The sequence below is a fragment of the Oncorhynchus nerka genome, linkage group LG24, assembly GCF_034236695.1.
Source record: "Oncorhynchus nerka isolate Pitt River linkage group LG24, Oner_Uvic_2.0, whole genome shotgun sequence".
In the NCBI taxonomy this organism is placed as follows: Eukaryota; Metazoa; Chordata; class Actinopteri; order Salmoniformes; family Salmonidae; genus Oncorhynchus; species Oncorhynchus nerka.
This window is the reverse complement of record NC_088419.1, coordinates 24,691,020-24,708,297: the sequence shown is the minus strand read 5'-3', so window position 1 is coordinate 24,708,297 and position 17,278 is coordinate 24,691,020. Positions and strand designations below refer to the sequence as shown.

Here is a 17,278-nt window from a genome sequence, read left to right as displayed (position 1 = left end):
GTGAAGGGGAAAAGTGTACCCTAACACATTCATAACATGTCGATGACATTGCTAAAGTAGACAAATACACTGAACAAGAATATAAATGCAACATGAAATAATGTCTTAGATTTTACTGAGTTACAGTTCATATAAGGAAATCAGTGAATTGAAATGAATTCATTAGGCCCTAATCTATGGATTTCACACGAGTGGGAATACAGATATGCATCTGTTGGTCACAGATACCTTAGATATGGGCGTGAATAAGAAAACCAGTCAGTATTGTGTACAGATCCTTGCAGCACAGGGCCAGGCATTATCATGCTGAAACATGAGGCCAGGCATTATCATGCTGAAACATGAGGCCAGGCATTATCATGCTGAAACATGAGGCCAGGCATTATCATGCTGAAACATGAGGCCAGGCATTATCATGCTGAAACATGAGGCGATGGAGCGGCAATGGGGCCTCAGGATCTTGTCACGGTATCTCTGTCCATTCAAATTGCTATTTATAAAATGCAATTGTGTTTGTTGTCTGTAGTTTATGTCTTCCCATACCATAATCCCACCACCACCTTGGGGCATTCAGTTCACAACGTTGACATCAGCAAACCGCTCGCCTACACGACCACATACATGCTGTCTGCCATCTGTCCAGTACAGTTGAAACTGGGATTCATCCGTGAAGAGCACACTTCTTCAGTGTGCCAGTGGCCATCGAAGGTGAGCATTTGCCCACTGAAGTCAGTTACGACGCCAAACTGCAGTCAGGACAAGACCCTGGTGATGACGAGCATGCATATGAGCTTCCCTGAGACTGTTTCTGACAATTTGTGCAGAAATTATTTGGTTGTGCAAACCCACAGTTTCATCAGCTACCCGGGTGGCTGGTCTCGAACGATCCCGCAGGTGAAGAAGCCGGACGTGGAGGTCCTGGGCTGGCGTGGGTACACAAGGTCTGTGGTTGTGAGGCTGGTTGGACATACTGCCAAATTCTCTAAAATGATGTTGGAGGCGGCTTGTGGTAGAGAAATTAACATTCAATTCTCTGACACGATGTCATAACAACAGCAGCACACCACTTGAAGTTCCATTTTTCTTGGCTGAGTGGGTATCAGGGCCAATGAAGCACCAGGAACAGGCCATTTGTCCCATTAGTCCCTAACAGCTCTGGTGGAATTTCCTGCTGTCAGCATGACAATTACACGTTACCTCAGAACTTAAGACATCTGTGGCATTATGTTGTGTGATAAAACTGCACATTTTAGAGTGGCCTTTTATTGTCCTCAGTACAAGGTGCACCTATGTAATGATCATGCTGTTTATTCAGCTTCTTGATATGCCAGAAATGTAAGGGGAATGGATTATCTTGGCAAAGAATAAATGCTCACTAACAGGGATGTAAATACATTTGTGCACAACATTTGAGAGAAATAAGCGTTTTTTACGTATGGAACATTTCTGGGATGTTTTATTTCAGCTCATGAAACATGGGACAAACACTTTACATGTTGCGTTTATATTTTTGTTCGGTGTAGTTGGTAGGAAGAAACTTTTCCATCATTATCATGTTGTTAAATTTACTTAATACATATGGCAATGTTTTTATTAGTAAGCAAAGTTAATCAAAAATAGCTAGCAATGATAACTTTAGCTAGCTAAAATCTGTTGGTCTAGCTAGCTAACATTTTATTGCATCTACAGTCAATCTGGTTACATCAAAATGATGACAAACGGTATAAATGTATTGTATTTCCAAGCCACTGTAATACACTTTTGATGAAATTTTCATCAGTGCCAATTGAGCAGAATGCTGTTGGGCATCAGTCCTAAAGGAATGTTCAAAACAGAATGTTCATCTTTTCCTCAATCCTGACTATTCTCCCAGTCCCTGCCACTGAAAAACATCCCCACAGCATGATGCTGCCACCACCATGCTTCACCGTAGAGATGGTGCAAGGTTTCCTCCAGGCGTGACGCTTGGCATTCAGGTCAAAGAGTTCAATATTGGTTTCATCAGACCAGAGAATCTTGTTTCTCATGGTCTGAGAGTCTTTCGGTGTTTTTTGACAAGCTCCAAGCAGGCTGTCATGTGCTTTTTACTGAGGAGTGGCATCCGTCTGACCACTGATTGGTGGAGTGCTGCAGAGATGGTTGTCCTTCTGGAAGGTTCTCCCATCTCCACAGATGAACTCTGGAGCTCTGTCAGAGTGACCATCTGGTTCTTGTTCAGCTCTCTGACCAAGGCCCTTCTCACCCGTTTGCTCAGTTTGGCCGGGCGGCCAGCTCTAGGAAGAAACTGGTTGGTTCTAAACTTCAATTTGAGAATGATGGATGCCACTGTTATTGGGGTCCTTCAATGTTGCATGAATGTTTTGGTACCCTTCCCCAGATCTGTGCCTCGACACAATCCTCTCAGAGCTCTACGGACAATTCCTTCGACCTCCTGGCTTAGTTTTTGCTCTGACGTGCTCTGTCAACTGGGGGGCCTTAAATAGACAGGTGTATGCCTTTCCAAGTCATGTCCAATCAACTGAATTTACCACAGGTGTACTCAACCAAGTTGTAGAAACATCTGAAGGATCATCAATGGAAACAGGATTCACCTGAGCTCAATTTCGAGTCTCATAGCAAAGGGTCATTAGGTTTTTTAATGATCAATTAGCCTTTTAAAATGATTAACTTGGATTAGATAACACAACGTGCCATTGGAACACAGGAGTGATGGTGATAATGGCCTCTGTACACCTATGTAGATATTCCATAAAAAATCTGCTTTTTCCAGCTTAAATAGTCATTTACAACATTAACAATGTCTACACTGTATTTCTGTTATTTTAATGGACAAAAAAATTGCTTTTCTTTAAAAAACAAGGACATTTCTAAGTGACCCCAAACTTTTGAACGGTAGTGTATGTAAGTAAGATATTTGTTTTTAATTGTTTTATAAATTTGCCAAATATAACAAAAACAACTGGATTCTCATTATGGGGTATTGTGTGTAGATTCATTTAATCAATTTTAGAATAACACTGTAACGTAACAAAATGTGGAAAAAGTCAAAAGGTCTGAATACTTTTCGAATGCACTGTAAAACAGTATATTTGGCTGAGCTCCCTACATGTAATGCAATTTGATTTCCCATTTCCTATGCCCAGTATCGTATTCTGAATCACCTGTCTGCTTTAAAATGCAATCCGATGATTCAAAATATCCCTCTTGTCACGTGTGCTCCCTCTCCGGCCTCTAGGTCACCAGGCTGCTTGTTATGGCGCACACCTGTCCCCATCGTTACGCGCATAATGACACTCACCTGGACTTCATCACTTCATTGATTACCTGCCCTTTATATGTCACTCCCTTTGGTTCCGTCCCCATTGTTTCTGTTCCCGGGTCCTGTCTGTGCGTTGTTTGTGTTACGTCTTGGTTTCATTTATTTATTAAAACACTCACTCCCTGAACTTGCTTCCCGACTCTCAGCGCACATCGTTACTGCTCCAAAAAAGATCTATGTATGTCTTTAGATGCGCCATGTTTTAGATCAGGGTTGTCAAACTCATTTTGCCCTTGACCTTGTTGTGAGTACACATTTAGACCTTTTGACAGTACAGACATAAAAGTGGACCTTCTGTGCTATAACAACATTGTTGTGTTCTTCACTAACAATTTCATTTTGACACAAGCTGCTTCGGCAAAAGCTAATGGGGATCCGAATAAACCAATAAACACACACACATTAATACTCTGCTTCAATACCGAGAAGGCACTGAATGTTTAACTCTGGCATGTCTCAGATCTGTGTGAAGACATACCCGGAAGATAATTAATTACAAAGAAACACTATGATCTTGGCCCAGATACTAACGAGAATCCAAATATGCATTTGTTTTGGGGGTGTTATTCTGAACTTGACACCACTTGTGGTGTTCTAATACTGTGATACTGTTAGTTCAGTGGTGTGTGCTTCCTCTCCCCCCTCTCTCTCCCCCTCTCTCGATCCCCTCTCTATCTCGCTCCTCTCTCTCTCTCTCCCATAGTATGCAGTGTGGCTGGTGCTCTGGGTGACCTGGAATGTCTTCATCATCTGTTTCTACCTGGAAGTGGGGGACCTCTCCAAGGTAATGTGACCTGCTTAGAGCTGTACAGGACTGGTGAGCTGTTATTATTACCTGCCCGGGAACAGAGACCATGGATAAAATGTCTTTAATGGCCTTCTCATGCAATTTAATCACAGGTTACACATTACTTCCCTGGTTCTGAAAGAGATAGCTAGCTAAGCTAGCAATCTATCTAGCCGCCTCTCTGTTATTTTTCTTCAAAATTCTTTGGAACGAAAAGTGCACAGTTTGTACTTTTACAAGCATGAATACAAAAGGAGTAGTACTATACTGGAGCTGATGTGTCAATAAGCATTGTTGGTTCACTGTTGGTTCAAGGTAATACAGTAATACTGCAATATAGATGCAAATGTGTCGTCTCTCTCTCTCTCTCTCTCTCTCTCTCTCTCTCTCTCTCTCTCTCTCTCTCTCTCTCTCTCTCTCTCTCTTTCTCTACATGTCTCTCTCCCTCCCTCACCCAACTCCCGCTCTTTGCTCCCCATGCTCAATCTCTCTCATTTCAACTAGCAATTTATTCCATAATTTTTCATCTGCTCATGTATGTATGAGAAAATGAGAGAAGATATAATTAAAATGTCAAAATGTCCAATATTGTACCCAATTAAAAGGCAAACCAGCCGTGTAACTTGATTATCCAATTCATCAAGTGCTTTTATCTATTACGTTTTCATTTTCCAAATGAAACTGAAATGACTAATCCCTTTATTTTGATCACTGACTCTGAGCTCTTCTCATGATCCGATAATATTAAAGCTGTGGGGACGAGTCAAATAGACACACGAAGGTTATATTGCTGTAGCTTTTGGTCACAAACATGCCTGCATTACATGAAAATATTATATCTTGAATGATAACTATTATTAGTGTTATTGATCAAGCTTATTCACCGGCATGGTAGTTTTAGTTCAGTGGATCCACATAGAAAGGAAAGAGAACACGTATGGGTGTGTTGTGTTGTGCTTATCGGAGAGGAATGTCTGTTCATTTATTAGTCGATTGTGTTTCCGTGTTGCTTAGTCATTACTGTTTCATCTTATCTGGAATCAGATGGCAACAGATGGCGCTCTCACTTAAGTCTCACAGTCTTCACTCTCCACCAGCCTTTGCCAAAATGGCTTCCTTCCTCCTCAATTGCCTTTGGAGGATTTGGCAGTTTCACCTCAGAGATATCTTAGCACTTTTGAAAAGCATCAGGGGATGGCATCTGTTGCGTTACAGTTTTATTACAGTGCAGTCGATGTCATTAACTGCTGGCAAATCACATGGGTTTGAGGCTATATACACCTTGACAAACTCAATCCTGTTATTTCCGCAAAAATACGGTCTATGCATGGTATATTGCCTTTTAATCAGTGAGTTCTGAGTTTTTTGCCATCTAACTTGCCTGAAAGAAGAGCATCCTTCGAAGAGGATGTTCATTGTCTTGGCACTGAGAACATCTGTTGACCAAATACGAATGCAGTGATCCTCAGTTCAAGACAAGACAGAGGGTTTGTAGGTGGTACACAGTAGGATTTCTGAGGCTCGTGTGATTGGCTTGTTGTGGACTGGCAGGACTGGTGTCATCTTTTGAAGCTGGGCTTCCTCTGGGGCCTGCGGTCTGTCATTACTGCAGCGCCATCACAAACCAAGAGCCCGCTCCTCTGCCGACGCTGAGGCTCCTCAAGAGCTTATTCACTCAGGCCTGAGCTGCTGCTGCTCCCAGCTCAGCACATCTTTTCTCCCCTGCTCCAAGACTTCCTTCACAATTTACCAGAGTCAGTTCCCCAAGTATCCTTGTCACTTGTCTTCCCAGTGAGAAGAGAGGCACTGAGGCATCAACTCATCGCTCCTCCTCGTTTTGCCAGGCTGCTGAAAAAGGGCATCCGGTATTCGACAGTGCTGTAGAGCTGAGGTTCTGTTGTTCTGAGTGTGATTCCGCTGCATGTTCTGCACGGTGGGTCTGCTCAGGCACTTTAATTAGTAACAGTAAAGGGATAGTATGTTAGTTAGTGTGATTTATTTGGCTCACGTTGGTGTGGCTCATGATTTATTAATGTGGGTGTAATGTGTTTAACCAGGAGAGAATCCATCGGGCCCTGCCAAGGCAGCAATGCAATTAGATTTACATCACACACAGAAACAAATAAAGATAAACAAATGGGAAGAATCCCTACGTCTGTCCTTCATTAAATAGCGAGATCCTTCTTACAGGTCTCAATGAGTTCAATCCCTCTGCCGAGAGGGATGTGTCTAGGTGAAAGCCAATAGTCTACCAGGAGAGTGATTGACATTGAAATGGTGAATGACTTGAGAGAGAATAAACAGCTATAGTATTTTCAGTAGATCAGGTTTGGGCTTGTATAGAGAAAATGTCATCATGTTTCTTTGACATTAAAGAGAAATGGTGGCCCTCTGAGTTGCGGATGTCTCAAGCAGCAAACTGTGCACTCTTAACGAGAGCTCCCCTCGGGGTTGTGTTTGTGCTTTAATATGTGAATGGGTTAAAAGCTGCCAACTCTTTGGCCTGTTGTCCATTTCCATTGGCATGCCCAGAGAGATGCTGGGGATTGGATTTGGAGGCCATCAGCAGGGGACTGGTGGCACAGAAAGTGACAATGAAGAGCAGGGAAGAGTGGGTAGAGCAGGCGTAGAGAGCCATGGAGCTCCAGGCTGAGCTCAGGCACAGTAAATAAGACGTGTCCCAGCCATGGCAGCAGCCAGCCTTCTAGCTTCTAGGCAAATAGTCACAGGCTGGCAGAGAGGAGGAGGAGGAGAGAGCTGATGGAATAAGAGCTGCTCACAATCTTCCCTCCCAATCTGGGAAAGACGGAAACATCTGGCTCGTCTCCACACACTAACTTCCAGAAAAACAGCTCACCTCTCCTCACCCAGGAATCTCATCCAGACTGGAACAACCTGACATCTACATAAACAAGTAACTCCATCGGAATGGAGCTTTCTGACATTTTAGTATGGGATTAATGGAAAATATTGTGTGCCAACATTCTCCAACTCCACATTGATCCTGCCCTCTGTATTTGAGCCCTCTAGCTCTAGGCCTTAACAATTGCTGACTGCATTATGAAAGTACTAAGCAGTTGTTCAACGTTCAAATCAAAGCAATGGATTTAGCCTAGAGGAGAATATATGATAGCTTTGATGCAAATATCTTCTCAGTTCAATTGAATTAAAGATACCTGTTTTTGGGCGGTTTGTAAGAAGTTCCTATTTTGTTATGTCATAATGCTGATATATTTACATCCCTGTGAAATATTGATATGGTTGTAAGTGGCATGGCAGAGCCTCAATGAGTAAATCTTAACGTTGGCAGGTTATCTGTGCCCTTTTTCTTGGAGCAATTTTAAATGCATGTGGCAGGCCTTCCTGTCTGCATGCTCTTCATAGTCTTCATATACAGTGAAATGCTGGTATTCTGATAAAGTGTCAGGGCTGGGAGTGATAAAGTGATTTATAGTCAATTTCACTGTAGAGGAGGGAAAAGTCTGGGTCTGTCAGCACCACGAAGGCCCTCAGAATAGATGAGTTACAGTTCATGTGCTAGCTCAAAAAGACTATTATTTCCCATCACCGGCCATCACAGACTTAGCCATCTAGTTTAGGGACAGACAGGCTGGCCGGAGGAGTTTAACAGGGGAATCGGACACTAGAACTCCTGAACTCCTACATGAATCACGGACACTCCCATAGAGTAGCCTAAATCCCTTACTAACTTTGTGAACTTCCCACTAGACATAAGGGAAATATGTTGTCATAAAATAAATGATGCAAAAAAAATCACATTCTGATTCAACTCTGTATTACAGCTGAAGCAATGCAGGCCTAGCACCTGAAGTATGTTTGCTTTAATCATGGATAGGTAATTACTCATGTTATAGCCTTTGGCAGTGCACTAAACCTAAATTGCCTGAGTAGTAATATCCAGTTGTTCAAACTGATCCCATGGAGCAATCAGATCACTCTAGATTCCCTAACAGGCAGACCAGCACACACTAGTCTACTCTGACGTTGTTTACATTTTATAGTTACATGCGGTAGGTTTTTAAGAGCCATGTTTCTGCCTCATAGACCTCTGATATATATAATCAGAGTCTATTTCAAGATCCGAGCTCTGGGTTTTATAACCTTTTAGGGGTACATCTATATATCGGAGTTTGTATTATTTGAATCGATCTGGCCTGGGCTGAATAAGTCATTAAAAGTACCTGAAGCCTAACTTTTATTGAACTATTTATAGCCTGGGTGCCATGTTGGACCTCATGAGTTGTGATCCTGTCATGGTTCAATGTGCTGCTGTTAAGATTTGACGAGCTCAGTGTCATGTCATTTAACAACCTAATAGATTGAATATGTATTCTCCTTGGTGACTAAAGGCCAAACCAACGACATGGACTTCACTTGATTGAATTCAAATGAACTTGATCCACTCCTTGATTTCACTGATTCAACTTGGTGAAACATTTTGAAATATATTTGGACCCATCTATCATGTATGTACGAAAAGGCATAGCAAATGTGAAGATGGCGGAATGTATCAATTGTATTGACCATAACCAGATCAATGCATGAGAAGACAGACTGGGAACTAGCCATTAGGGTAATAACAGGCTAAAGGCAGAGTAAAACGCAAGGCATCCTCAAGAAGCCTCCCTGATGAATGCTGAAGTCTGCAGAGTGCTCTCAGTGACATTAAAGATGACAATAAAAGTTCCCTCTCCAGTGTGCTGTTCAGATTAGAATGACACTAATGCAGTGCACCAACCAAGTTGGTGCTTGGAGAGGCTTGTAGATGCTTCACCACTGTCTCCGCTCTATATGAATGCTTCATTCTCCACCCGCCTCGGTCAATAGTCAATTTACTGTACCAGAGCCATGTACATTTTACATTTGAGTCATTTAGCAGACACTCTTATCCAGAGCGACTTAGATCTATCTAAATATATGGCTCTGTACTGTACTATATATACATTTTAAAGTGTTTGTGGAAAATAAACAGCACTAACGTCCCATAAATCAACATTCACATTTCAATCATGTGACAAAAGTTAATACTTGAGCCTGTGTGGCAAAAGCTATGTGACATCAAACTGTCATTTTGTCAGTACATTGTTTTGTTATAATCCATTTACTTGAGTTAAATTTCCCTTTCAACAAGCCAGAAGTTTCTCCCATCAATCATCTCTCGGTAGGGGGCCTTGTGTGTTTGTCCCACTGCTCCATCTGTGAGGGAATGTGTCATCAGCAATGTCAGTCAGCGGAAACAAACAAACAGGCCCAAAATGCCAAACTACCTCTTTTGATGCCTACGGCTGTACAGCCAAATGATATTATTCCCATTCTGGCATGGATTCATATGACTGTAATAAACGCGCATATGATACATAGTCCAGCATAGCATATTGGGAACTATTGTCAGCTGCCTGTAAAAGGAAACCCATAGAATGAAGAACTATGTGCCAGTGTATAATGGATGCAGGGGCAATCAGAATCAGAATAATTTCTCCATTCACCTGAGAGAAGGAGCCGTTGTCTGGGAACGAGAGGGTAGAGAGATGAATGTGCTGATCAGAGCAGCGTGGTGCCATCAGGGGCGGGGTGATTTGTCCAAAGTGTCGTGATTGGCAGGGCTTGACCAGCATGTCAGGTGGGGAGAAATTAGTCATATCCAACAACATGACAGCACAGCCGGGTAGGAACCAGGAACCAAGAGATTGGCGTCTCAGTGGAGAGAATCCAGAGCAGAAAACATGCCTATGGGCTGAAGAACCACTGTAGCATCCCATAATACATCACTCCACTTACGGGTATGGGACCTCAGTGGATGGTAGGTAGTAGGGAAGCATATAAAGTAGGGCTGTTCTGTTGGTGATGTGGGAGAATACCTAAATGCGCCAAGAAAACCACAAAGACGGCTTATCATTGTCAATATGTTTGCAGTGTTCTAGTCTGATAAAGTGTTAAATATCAACCCAGCCTAAATCAGACTCTTCGTATTCGACCACACATTGAGTGACTGGGGTGAGTATCCAGTGGCAAGAACACTGCTAAAAGCAGTGATGGGGCTCTGAGACAATGGTGCTCTTAAATGTTACATGCTGGGAGAAAGCTGGCTCACCCCAGGTTCATCCTTCAACCGTCCTTTTTGTCTCTGGAAGAAAACGGGGAAAGGATACGCAGTAGCCTGCCACAAGAGAATTAGTGAGGTCAGGCACTGATGTTGGGCGATTAGGCTTGGCTCGCAGTCAGACTTCCAATTCATCTCAAAGGTGTTTGATCGCATTGAAGTCAGGGCTCTGTGAAGGCCAGTCAAGTTCTTCCACACCGATCTCGACAAACCATTTCCGTATGGACCTCGCTTTGTGCATGGGGTATTGTCATGCTGAAACAGGAAAGGGCCTTCCCCAAACTGTTGCCACAAAGTTGGAAGCACACAATCGTCTAGAATGTCATTGTATGCTGTAGCGTTAAGATTTCCCTTTACTGGAACTAAGAACTAGCCCGAACCATGAAAAATAGCCCCAGACCATTTACAGTTGGCACTATTCATTCGGGCAGGTAGCGTTCTCCTGGCATCCGCCAAACCCAGATTCATCAGTCGGACTGCCAGATGGTGAAGCTTGATTCATCACTCAAGAGAACACATTTTCACTTGTCCAGAGTCCAATAGCAGCGAGCTTTACACCACTCCAACCGACGCTTGGCATTGACCATGGTGATCTTAGGCTTGTGTGCCGCTGCTCGGCCATGGAAACCCATTTCATGAAGCTCCCGACAAACAGTTATTGTGCTGACGTTGCTTCCAGAGGCAGTTTGGAACTCGGTAGTGAGTGTTGTGATCGTGGACAGACGATTTGTACACGCTACGAGCTTCAGCACTCGGCGGTCCCATTCTGTGAGCTTGTGTGTCCTACCACTTTGCGGCTGAGCCATTGTTGCTCCTCGAAATGTTCCACTTCACAATAACAGCACTTACAGTTGACTGGGGCAGCTCTAGCAGCGCAGAAATTTGATGAACTGACTTGTTGGAAAGGTGGCATCCTATGACAGTGTTGCTTTGAAAGTCGCTGAGCTCTTCAGTAAAGCCATTTGACTAACAATGCTTGTCTATGGAGATTGCATTGCTGTGTGCGCGATTGTATACACCTGTCAGCAGCGGGTGTGGCTGAAATAGCCAAATCCTCTAATTTGAAGGGCACGTAATACTTTTGGCCACGTAATGTATGAGTTTAGTACTGCCTAAAGCTATAGCCAGTGTCAACAGCTATTTGGACAGTTTGTTGAGAAAATCAGACATCATAAACACGACTGCAGTCCAGAGACAGCCAGTGCAGCCATTTTTAATTCCTTCATATTGATATCTGTCTGATAGTTGTGACCTGAACACTGAAGGGACATTTAAAGCGTTCAAATATAATTAAAAGCAACTGATCTTTTGAGCTCATCAAGAGGAAAAATAAAAAGCCATGCGATGCAGTACAGGATGAATATAAAATAAATATACAACATATGTACTCCCCCCCCCCCCCAATTTCATGGTATCCAATTGTTAGTAGCTACTATCTTGTCTCATCGCTACAACTCCCGTACGGGCTCGGGAGAGACGAAGGTTGAAAGTCATGCGTCCTCCGATACACAACCCAACCAAGCCGAACTGCTTCTTAACACAGCGCGCATTCAACCCGGAAGCCAGCCACACCAATGTGTCGTAGGAAACACAGTGCACCTGGCATCCTTGGTTAGTGCGCACTGCGCCCGGCCCGCCACAGGAGTCGCTAGTGCGCGATGAGACAAGGATATCCCTACCGGCCAAGCCCTCCCTAACCCGGACAACGCTAGGCCAATTGTGCGTGGCCCCACGCTGCAGTACAGCGCCCTTAACCACTGCGCCACCCGGGAGGCCCAGGATGAATATAATTTAACACAAGCATTTAGAATTTAGAATCACAGCTCTTCATTTATGTTGACCCTTCTGTTGGAAGGTCAACAAGTACAGGAGAGTTCCCCCACCCTACTCTCTCTCTCCGTCACAGATTAGCAAAGACAGCCACTGGTACAAACACTTACACAGTCACGGTCCGCTACAACAGTCAACCTCATCAAACACTGTGAGGTTGGTCGTTTGTCACACCTCATCAGTACCTCATGTTGGTCATTATCTCCAAACTGTACTGGAGGTAATAGTGAGAGAATCTGTAGTATCCGTGCTACTGTAGCTAGCATTAAATCACAAATGTATGTCAAAGCCATAGTAATGCTAGCTTGTCACATATTGTATTGTACTGTACCTCAGGAGAACAGATTAGAGTGAATGTCCATTCTCTCAAACAGAAGGACTTGATTTATCAGTATGTGGATCCGAGTAATGGGGTGTCAGAAATAGAGCGAGATAAAGGACTGAAGCACCATTATGGCCTCCCTCTCTCTCTCTCTCTCTCTCTCTCTCTCTCTCTCTCTCTCTCTCTCTCTTTCTCTCGCTCTCTCTCGCTCTCTCTCTCTCAGCATCGTTACACAAAGAGCAATTAGTTCACTGCCTGTTCTCCTATAACATCATTCCAAAGGTCAACCTTTAATGCTAATTGCTCAGAAGAAAATGGCACTTTCTTTCTCACTCACATACCAAAGACACAATAAAACATAAAAATGACTTCAGTCAAAACAAAACCAGTTAGTTGTTTAGCTTAGCATTGGTACTGGTCTTTTTTGGTGTGCTATTTTTGAGCAATAGGGAATATATTGTTGTTATTATGTGAGCCTGTTTGACCATTGGAGCCCAAGAGAGAAGAGGGCGAGTCTGCACCTCAGCTTCTCAAATTCAATAATATATTGAACTATAAAAGCTGTGATCATCTGTATTGCACTGTATGCATAGCATTTCCTATGGTTCAGCTATATCATAATAATGAATAATATCATATTACGATTTCTAAGCTGCCTTGATTAGGATGCATCTATCACTCTCCCGGAATGAATGACATTTACCATGAATAAAAGGATCTGTCCTTTACATTTACATTTACATTTAAGTCATTTAGCAGACGCTCTTATCCAGAGCGACTTACAAATTGGTGCTTTCACCTTATGACATCCAGTGGAACAGCCACTTTACAATAGTGCATCTAGGTCTTTTAAGGGGGGAGGGGGAGAAGGATTACTTTATCCTATCCTAGGTATTCCTTAAAGAGGTGGGGTTTCAGGTGTCTCCGGAAGGTGGTGATTGACTCCGCTGTCCTGGCGTCGTGAGGGAGTTTGTTCCACCATTGGGGGGCCAGAGCAGCGAACAGTTTTGACTGGGCTGAGCGGGAACTGTACTTCCTCAGTGGTAGGGAGGCGAGCAGGCCAGAGGTGGATGAACGCAGTGCCCTTGTTTGGGTGTAGGGCCTGATCAGAGCCTGGAGGTAGTGAGGTGCCGTTCCCCTCACAGCTCCGTAGGCAAGCACCATGGTCTTGTAGCGGATGCGAGCTTCAACTGGAAGCCAGTGGAGAGAGCGGAGGAGCGGGGTGACGTGAGAGAACTTGGGAAGGTTGAACACCAGACGGGCTGCGGCGTTCTGGATGAGTTGTAGGGGTTTAATGGCACAGGCAGGGAGCCCAGCCAACAGCGAGTTGCAGTAATCCAGACGGGAGATGACAAGTGCCTGGATTAGGACCTGCGCCGCTTCCTGTGTGAGGCAGGGTCGTACTCTGCGGATGTTGTAGAGCATGAACCTACAGGAACGGGCCACCGCCTTGATGTTATTTGAGAACGACAGGGTGTTGTCCAGGATCACGCCAAGGTTCTTTAGTGGACACCACATTGTAGACACCCCCTGTTGCTACTGTTACAGAGAATGATCGCACGGGACTACACAAACACATTATCAAACCAAACGGAAACAAAATAAATGAAACCTCCTTCAGCTGTTAATCTTTCTCTCATAAATCTGCGGCAGCCCAGTTTCTGTCAGACAGTTCAGTTCTTAACACTGGGGGCCTACTGGAGAGAAGTGATGAGCAGAGCTACAGAGACCCATTTAAATGTGCTACTTATGCTGTTTTTAAAGATCCTTTCCAGCCTGAGAGAAATTTAACACATGAAATTGAATCTTTTGAAAAATTATTTGGGATATTCTCATTGAAGTGAGAATATGACATTATATCCCCATTTCTTCTTTGTGAGGGGAATGGATTGGTCAAAGAGACAGCAATTTTACAGGGTTGAAGAATGAGTCTTCATTTCCACCTTCCTATTTTACACTTGTCTGTTATGTATTTTACAGCGTTCTGGCTCTCCCCTCAACCGCTATGTCCTCCATCAGTCATCTCAGTCCCCAGGGCCCAGTTTTTCAAAAGTTATCTATCTGGATTTCACCTATCGGATAGGATTAAATACATATAAATAAATAATTAAATAATTGATTAATTAAAAAATTAATAGAACGGTTGAACCATTGATTTGAATGGGGACTCCTGTTCTATTCATTCTATTTTAGGGAGGCAGGTAGCCTAGTGGTTAGTGTTGGGCGAGTAAGTGGAAGGTCGCTGGTTTGAATACCTGAGCCGAAAAGGTAAAAAATCTGTCGATGTGACCTTGAGCAAAAGCACCTTAACCCTAATTTGCAGTGTATGTGACAATAAAACATCATTTTTTTATCCTATCAACTAGGCGATATTCAGATAGGTAACTTTTTAAAAAACTGCGCCCTGGTGGTGTGGGACAACACAGGAATAAATTGTTGTTAAATTCCCCTCATTCGCTGCACATAGACACAGGGATACGGTTTGCATCTATAGACAGTGTGCATGAATATTCCCAGTGCAAGGATATCATTCTTTCACACTGTTGTAGTTATGACGGTTGCCCCACCCATTGTTATGGTTGTGAGAATCCTAGTGACCAGTTAATAATCATGACTGTAAGCAGAGACTGTAAGCCAACATATTTGCAGCATGTTAATTTGATGTCTGTCTGATATTTTATTTTTGAATGATACTTACTCTCTGAAAGTAGGTCACTCAGAAATAGACATTGGTGTGTCTGGCTGGTTCCATCCACTGATCTCTGCGTTTCATTGTGACGTTAGTTGAAAAGTGGGTTTGTGAGAGATTCTGACACAGAGGAGGGGGGGTCCTGTAGGTTAGCACTGTCTGGTGTCATTTACATAAGATGTCTTAACCAGGCTGTGGTTATTGGTTATGGACTTATACATACTCTTAACCATGGTACTGTTGTACCACACACATACATTAGAATGTTATTTAGCTCTCTTCCCTTCTCAAATGTTATTTGTCACATGCGCCGAATACAACAGGTGTAGTAGACCTTACCGTGAAATACTTACTTACAAGAACCTTAACCATCAATGCAGTTTTAAGAAAATAGAATTAAGAAAATATTTACTAAATAAACAAAAGTAAAAAATAGAAAACAATGTTGGTGATGTGGACACCAAGGAACTTGAAACTCTCGACCCGCTCCACTACAGCCCTGTTGATGTGAATGGAGCGTGTTTGGCCCTCCTTTTCCTGTAGTCCACTATCATCTCCTTTGTCTTGCTCACATTGAGGGAGAGGTTGTTGTCTTGGCACCACACTGCCAGGTCGCTGATCTCCTCTCTATAGGATGTCTCATCGTTGCCGGTGATCAGACCTACCGTCAGAAAATTGAATGACGGTGTTGGAGTCCTGCTTGTCCACTCAGTCATGGGCAAACAGAGAGTACAGAAGGGGGCTAAGGACACACCCCTGAGCAACCCCCGTGTTGAGGATCAGTGTGGTAGATGTGTTGTTGCCTACTCTTACCATTAGGGGGCAGCACGTCAGGAAGTCCAGGATCCAGTTGCAGAGGGAGGTGTTTAGTCCCAGGGTCCTTAGCTTAGTGATGAGCTTTGTGGGTACTATGGTGTTGAACGCTGAGCTGTAGTCAATGAACAGCATTCTCACATAGGTGTTCCTTTTGTCCAGGTGGGAAAGGGCAGAGTGAATTGAGATTGCGTCATCTGTGGATCTGTTGGGGCGGTATGCGAAATGGTGTGGGTCTAGGGTTTCTGGGATGATGGTGGTGATGTGAGCCATGACCAGCCTTTCAAAGCACTTCATGCCTACCAACGTGAGTGCTATGGGGCGAGAGTCATTTAGGCAGGTTACCCTCGCTTTCCTGGGCACAGGGACTATGTTGGTCTGTTTAAAACATGGTCAGGGAGAGGTTGAAAATGTCAGTGAAGACATTTGACAGTTGACATCCGACGAGCATTAGAACCGGTGTAGTAGGATTCAACTTTAGTCCTGTATTGACGTTTTGCCTGTTCGATGGTTTGTCTGAGGGCATAGTGTTTTTCTTATAAGCGTCCAGATTAGTGTCCCACTCCTTGAATGCAGCAGCTCTAGCCCTTAGCTCAGTGGGATGTTTTCTGTAATCTATGGCTTCTGGTTGGGATATGTACGTGCGGTCACTGTGGGGACGACGTCATTGATGCACTTATTAATGAAGCCAGGTGGTATACTCCTCAATTTCATTGTATGAATCCAGTCTATGCTAGCAAAATATTAATATTCCAGTCTATGCTAGCAAAACAGTCCTGTAGTGTAGCATCCATGTCATCTGACCACTTGCGTATTGAGCGAGTCACTGATACAGCTTTAGTTTTTGCTTGTAAGCGGGAATCAGGAGGAAATAATTATGGTCAGATTTGCCAAGTGGAGGGCGAGGGAGATCTTTGCATGTGTCTGGGTGTGGAGTAAAGGGGGTCTAGAGTTTTTTCCCTCTGGTTGCACATGTGACATGCTGGTAGAAATGAGGTCAAACGGATTTAAGTTTGCCTGCATTAAAGTCGCTGGCCACTAGGAGTGCCACTTCTGGATGAGCATGTTCTTGTTTGCTTATGATCTCATACAGCTCGTTGAGTGTGGTCTTAGTGTCAGCGTCAGTTTGTGGTGGCAAATAGATGGCTACGAAAAATATAGATGAAAAATCTCTTGGTAGATAGTGTGGTCTACAGCTTATCATGAGGTACTCTAACTCAGGCGAGTAATACCTTGAGACTACTTATTAGACATCGCGCACCAGCTGTTATTGACAAATATACACACACCCCCACCCCCCGTCTTACCAGACATGGCTGTTCTGCATGGAAAATCCAGACAACTGTATATTTTTTGTGCGTCGTTCAGCCACGACTCAATGAAACATAAGATATTAC

The 17,278-nt window shown here is 43.6% G+C and overlaps 1 protein-coding gene across 2 annotated transcripts in view; it reads left to right on the top strand.

Annotated features, from left to right (window-relative positions):
• Window positions 1-17,278, top strand: part of LOC115107713 (sodium/potassium-transporting ATPase subunit beta-1-interacting protein 2) — a 144,129-nt gene that overhangs the window by 69,842 nt on the left and 57,009 nt on the right. For both annotated transcript variants that reach the window (XM_029631280.2, XM_065008736.1), the window contains exon 3: window positions 4,023-4,103. In XM_029631280.2, coding sequence (XP_029487140.1) covers window positions 4,023-4,103 — 81 coding nt within the window. The remainder of the gene's footprint in view (window positions 1-4,022; window positions 4,104-17,278) is intronic.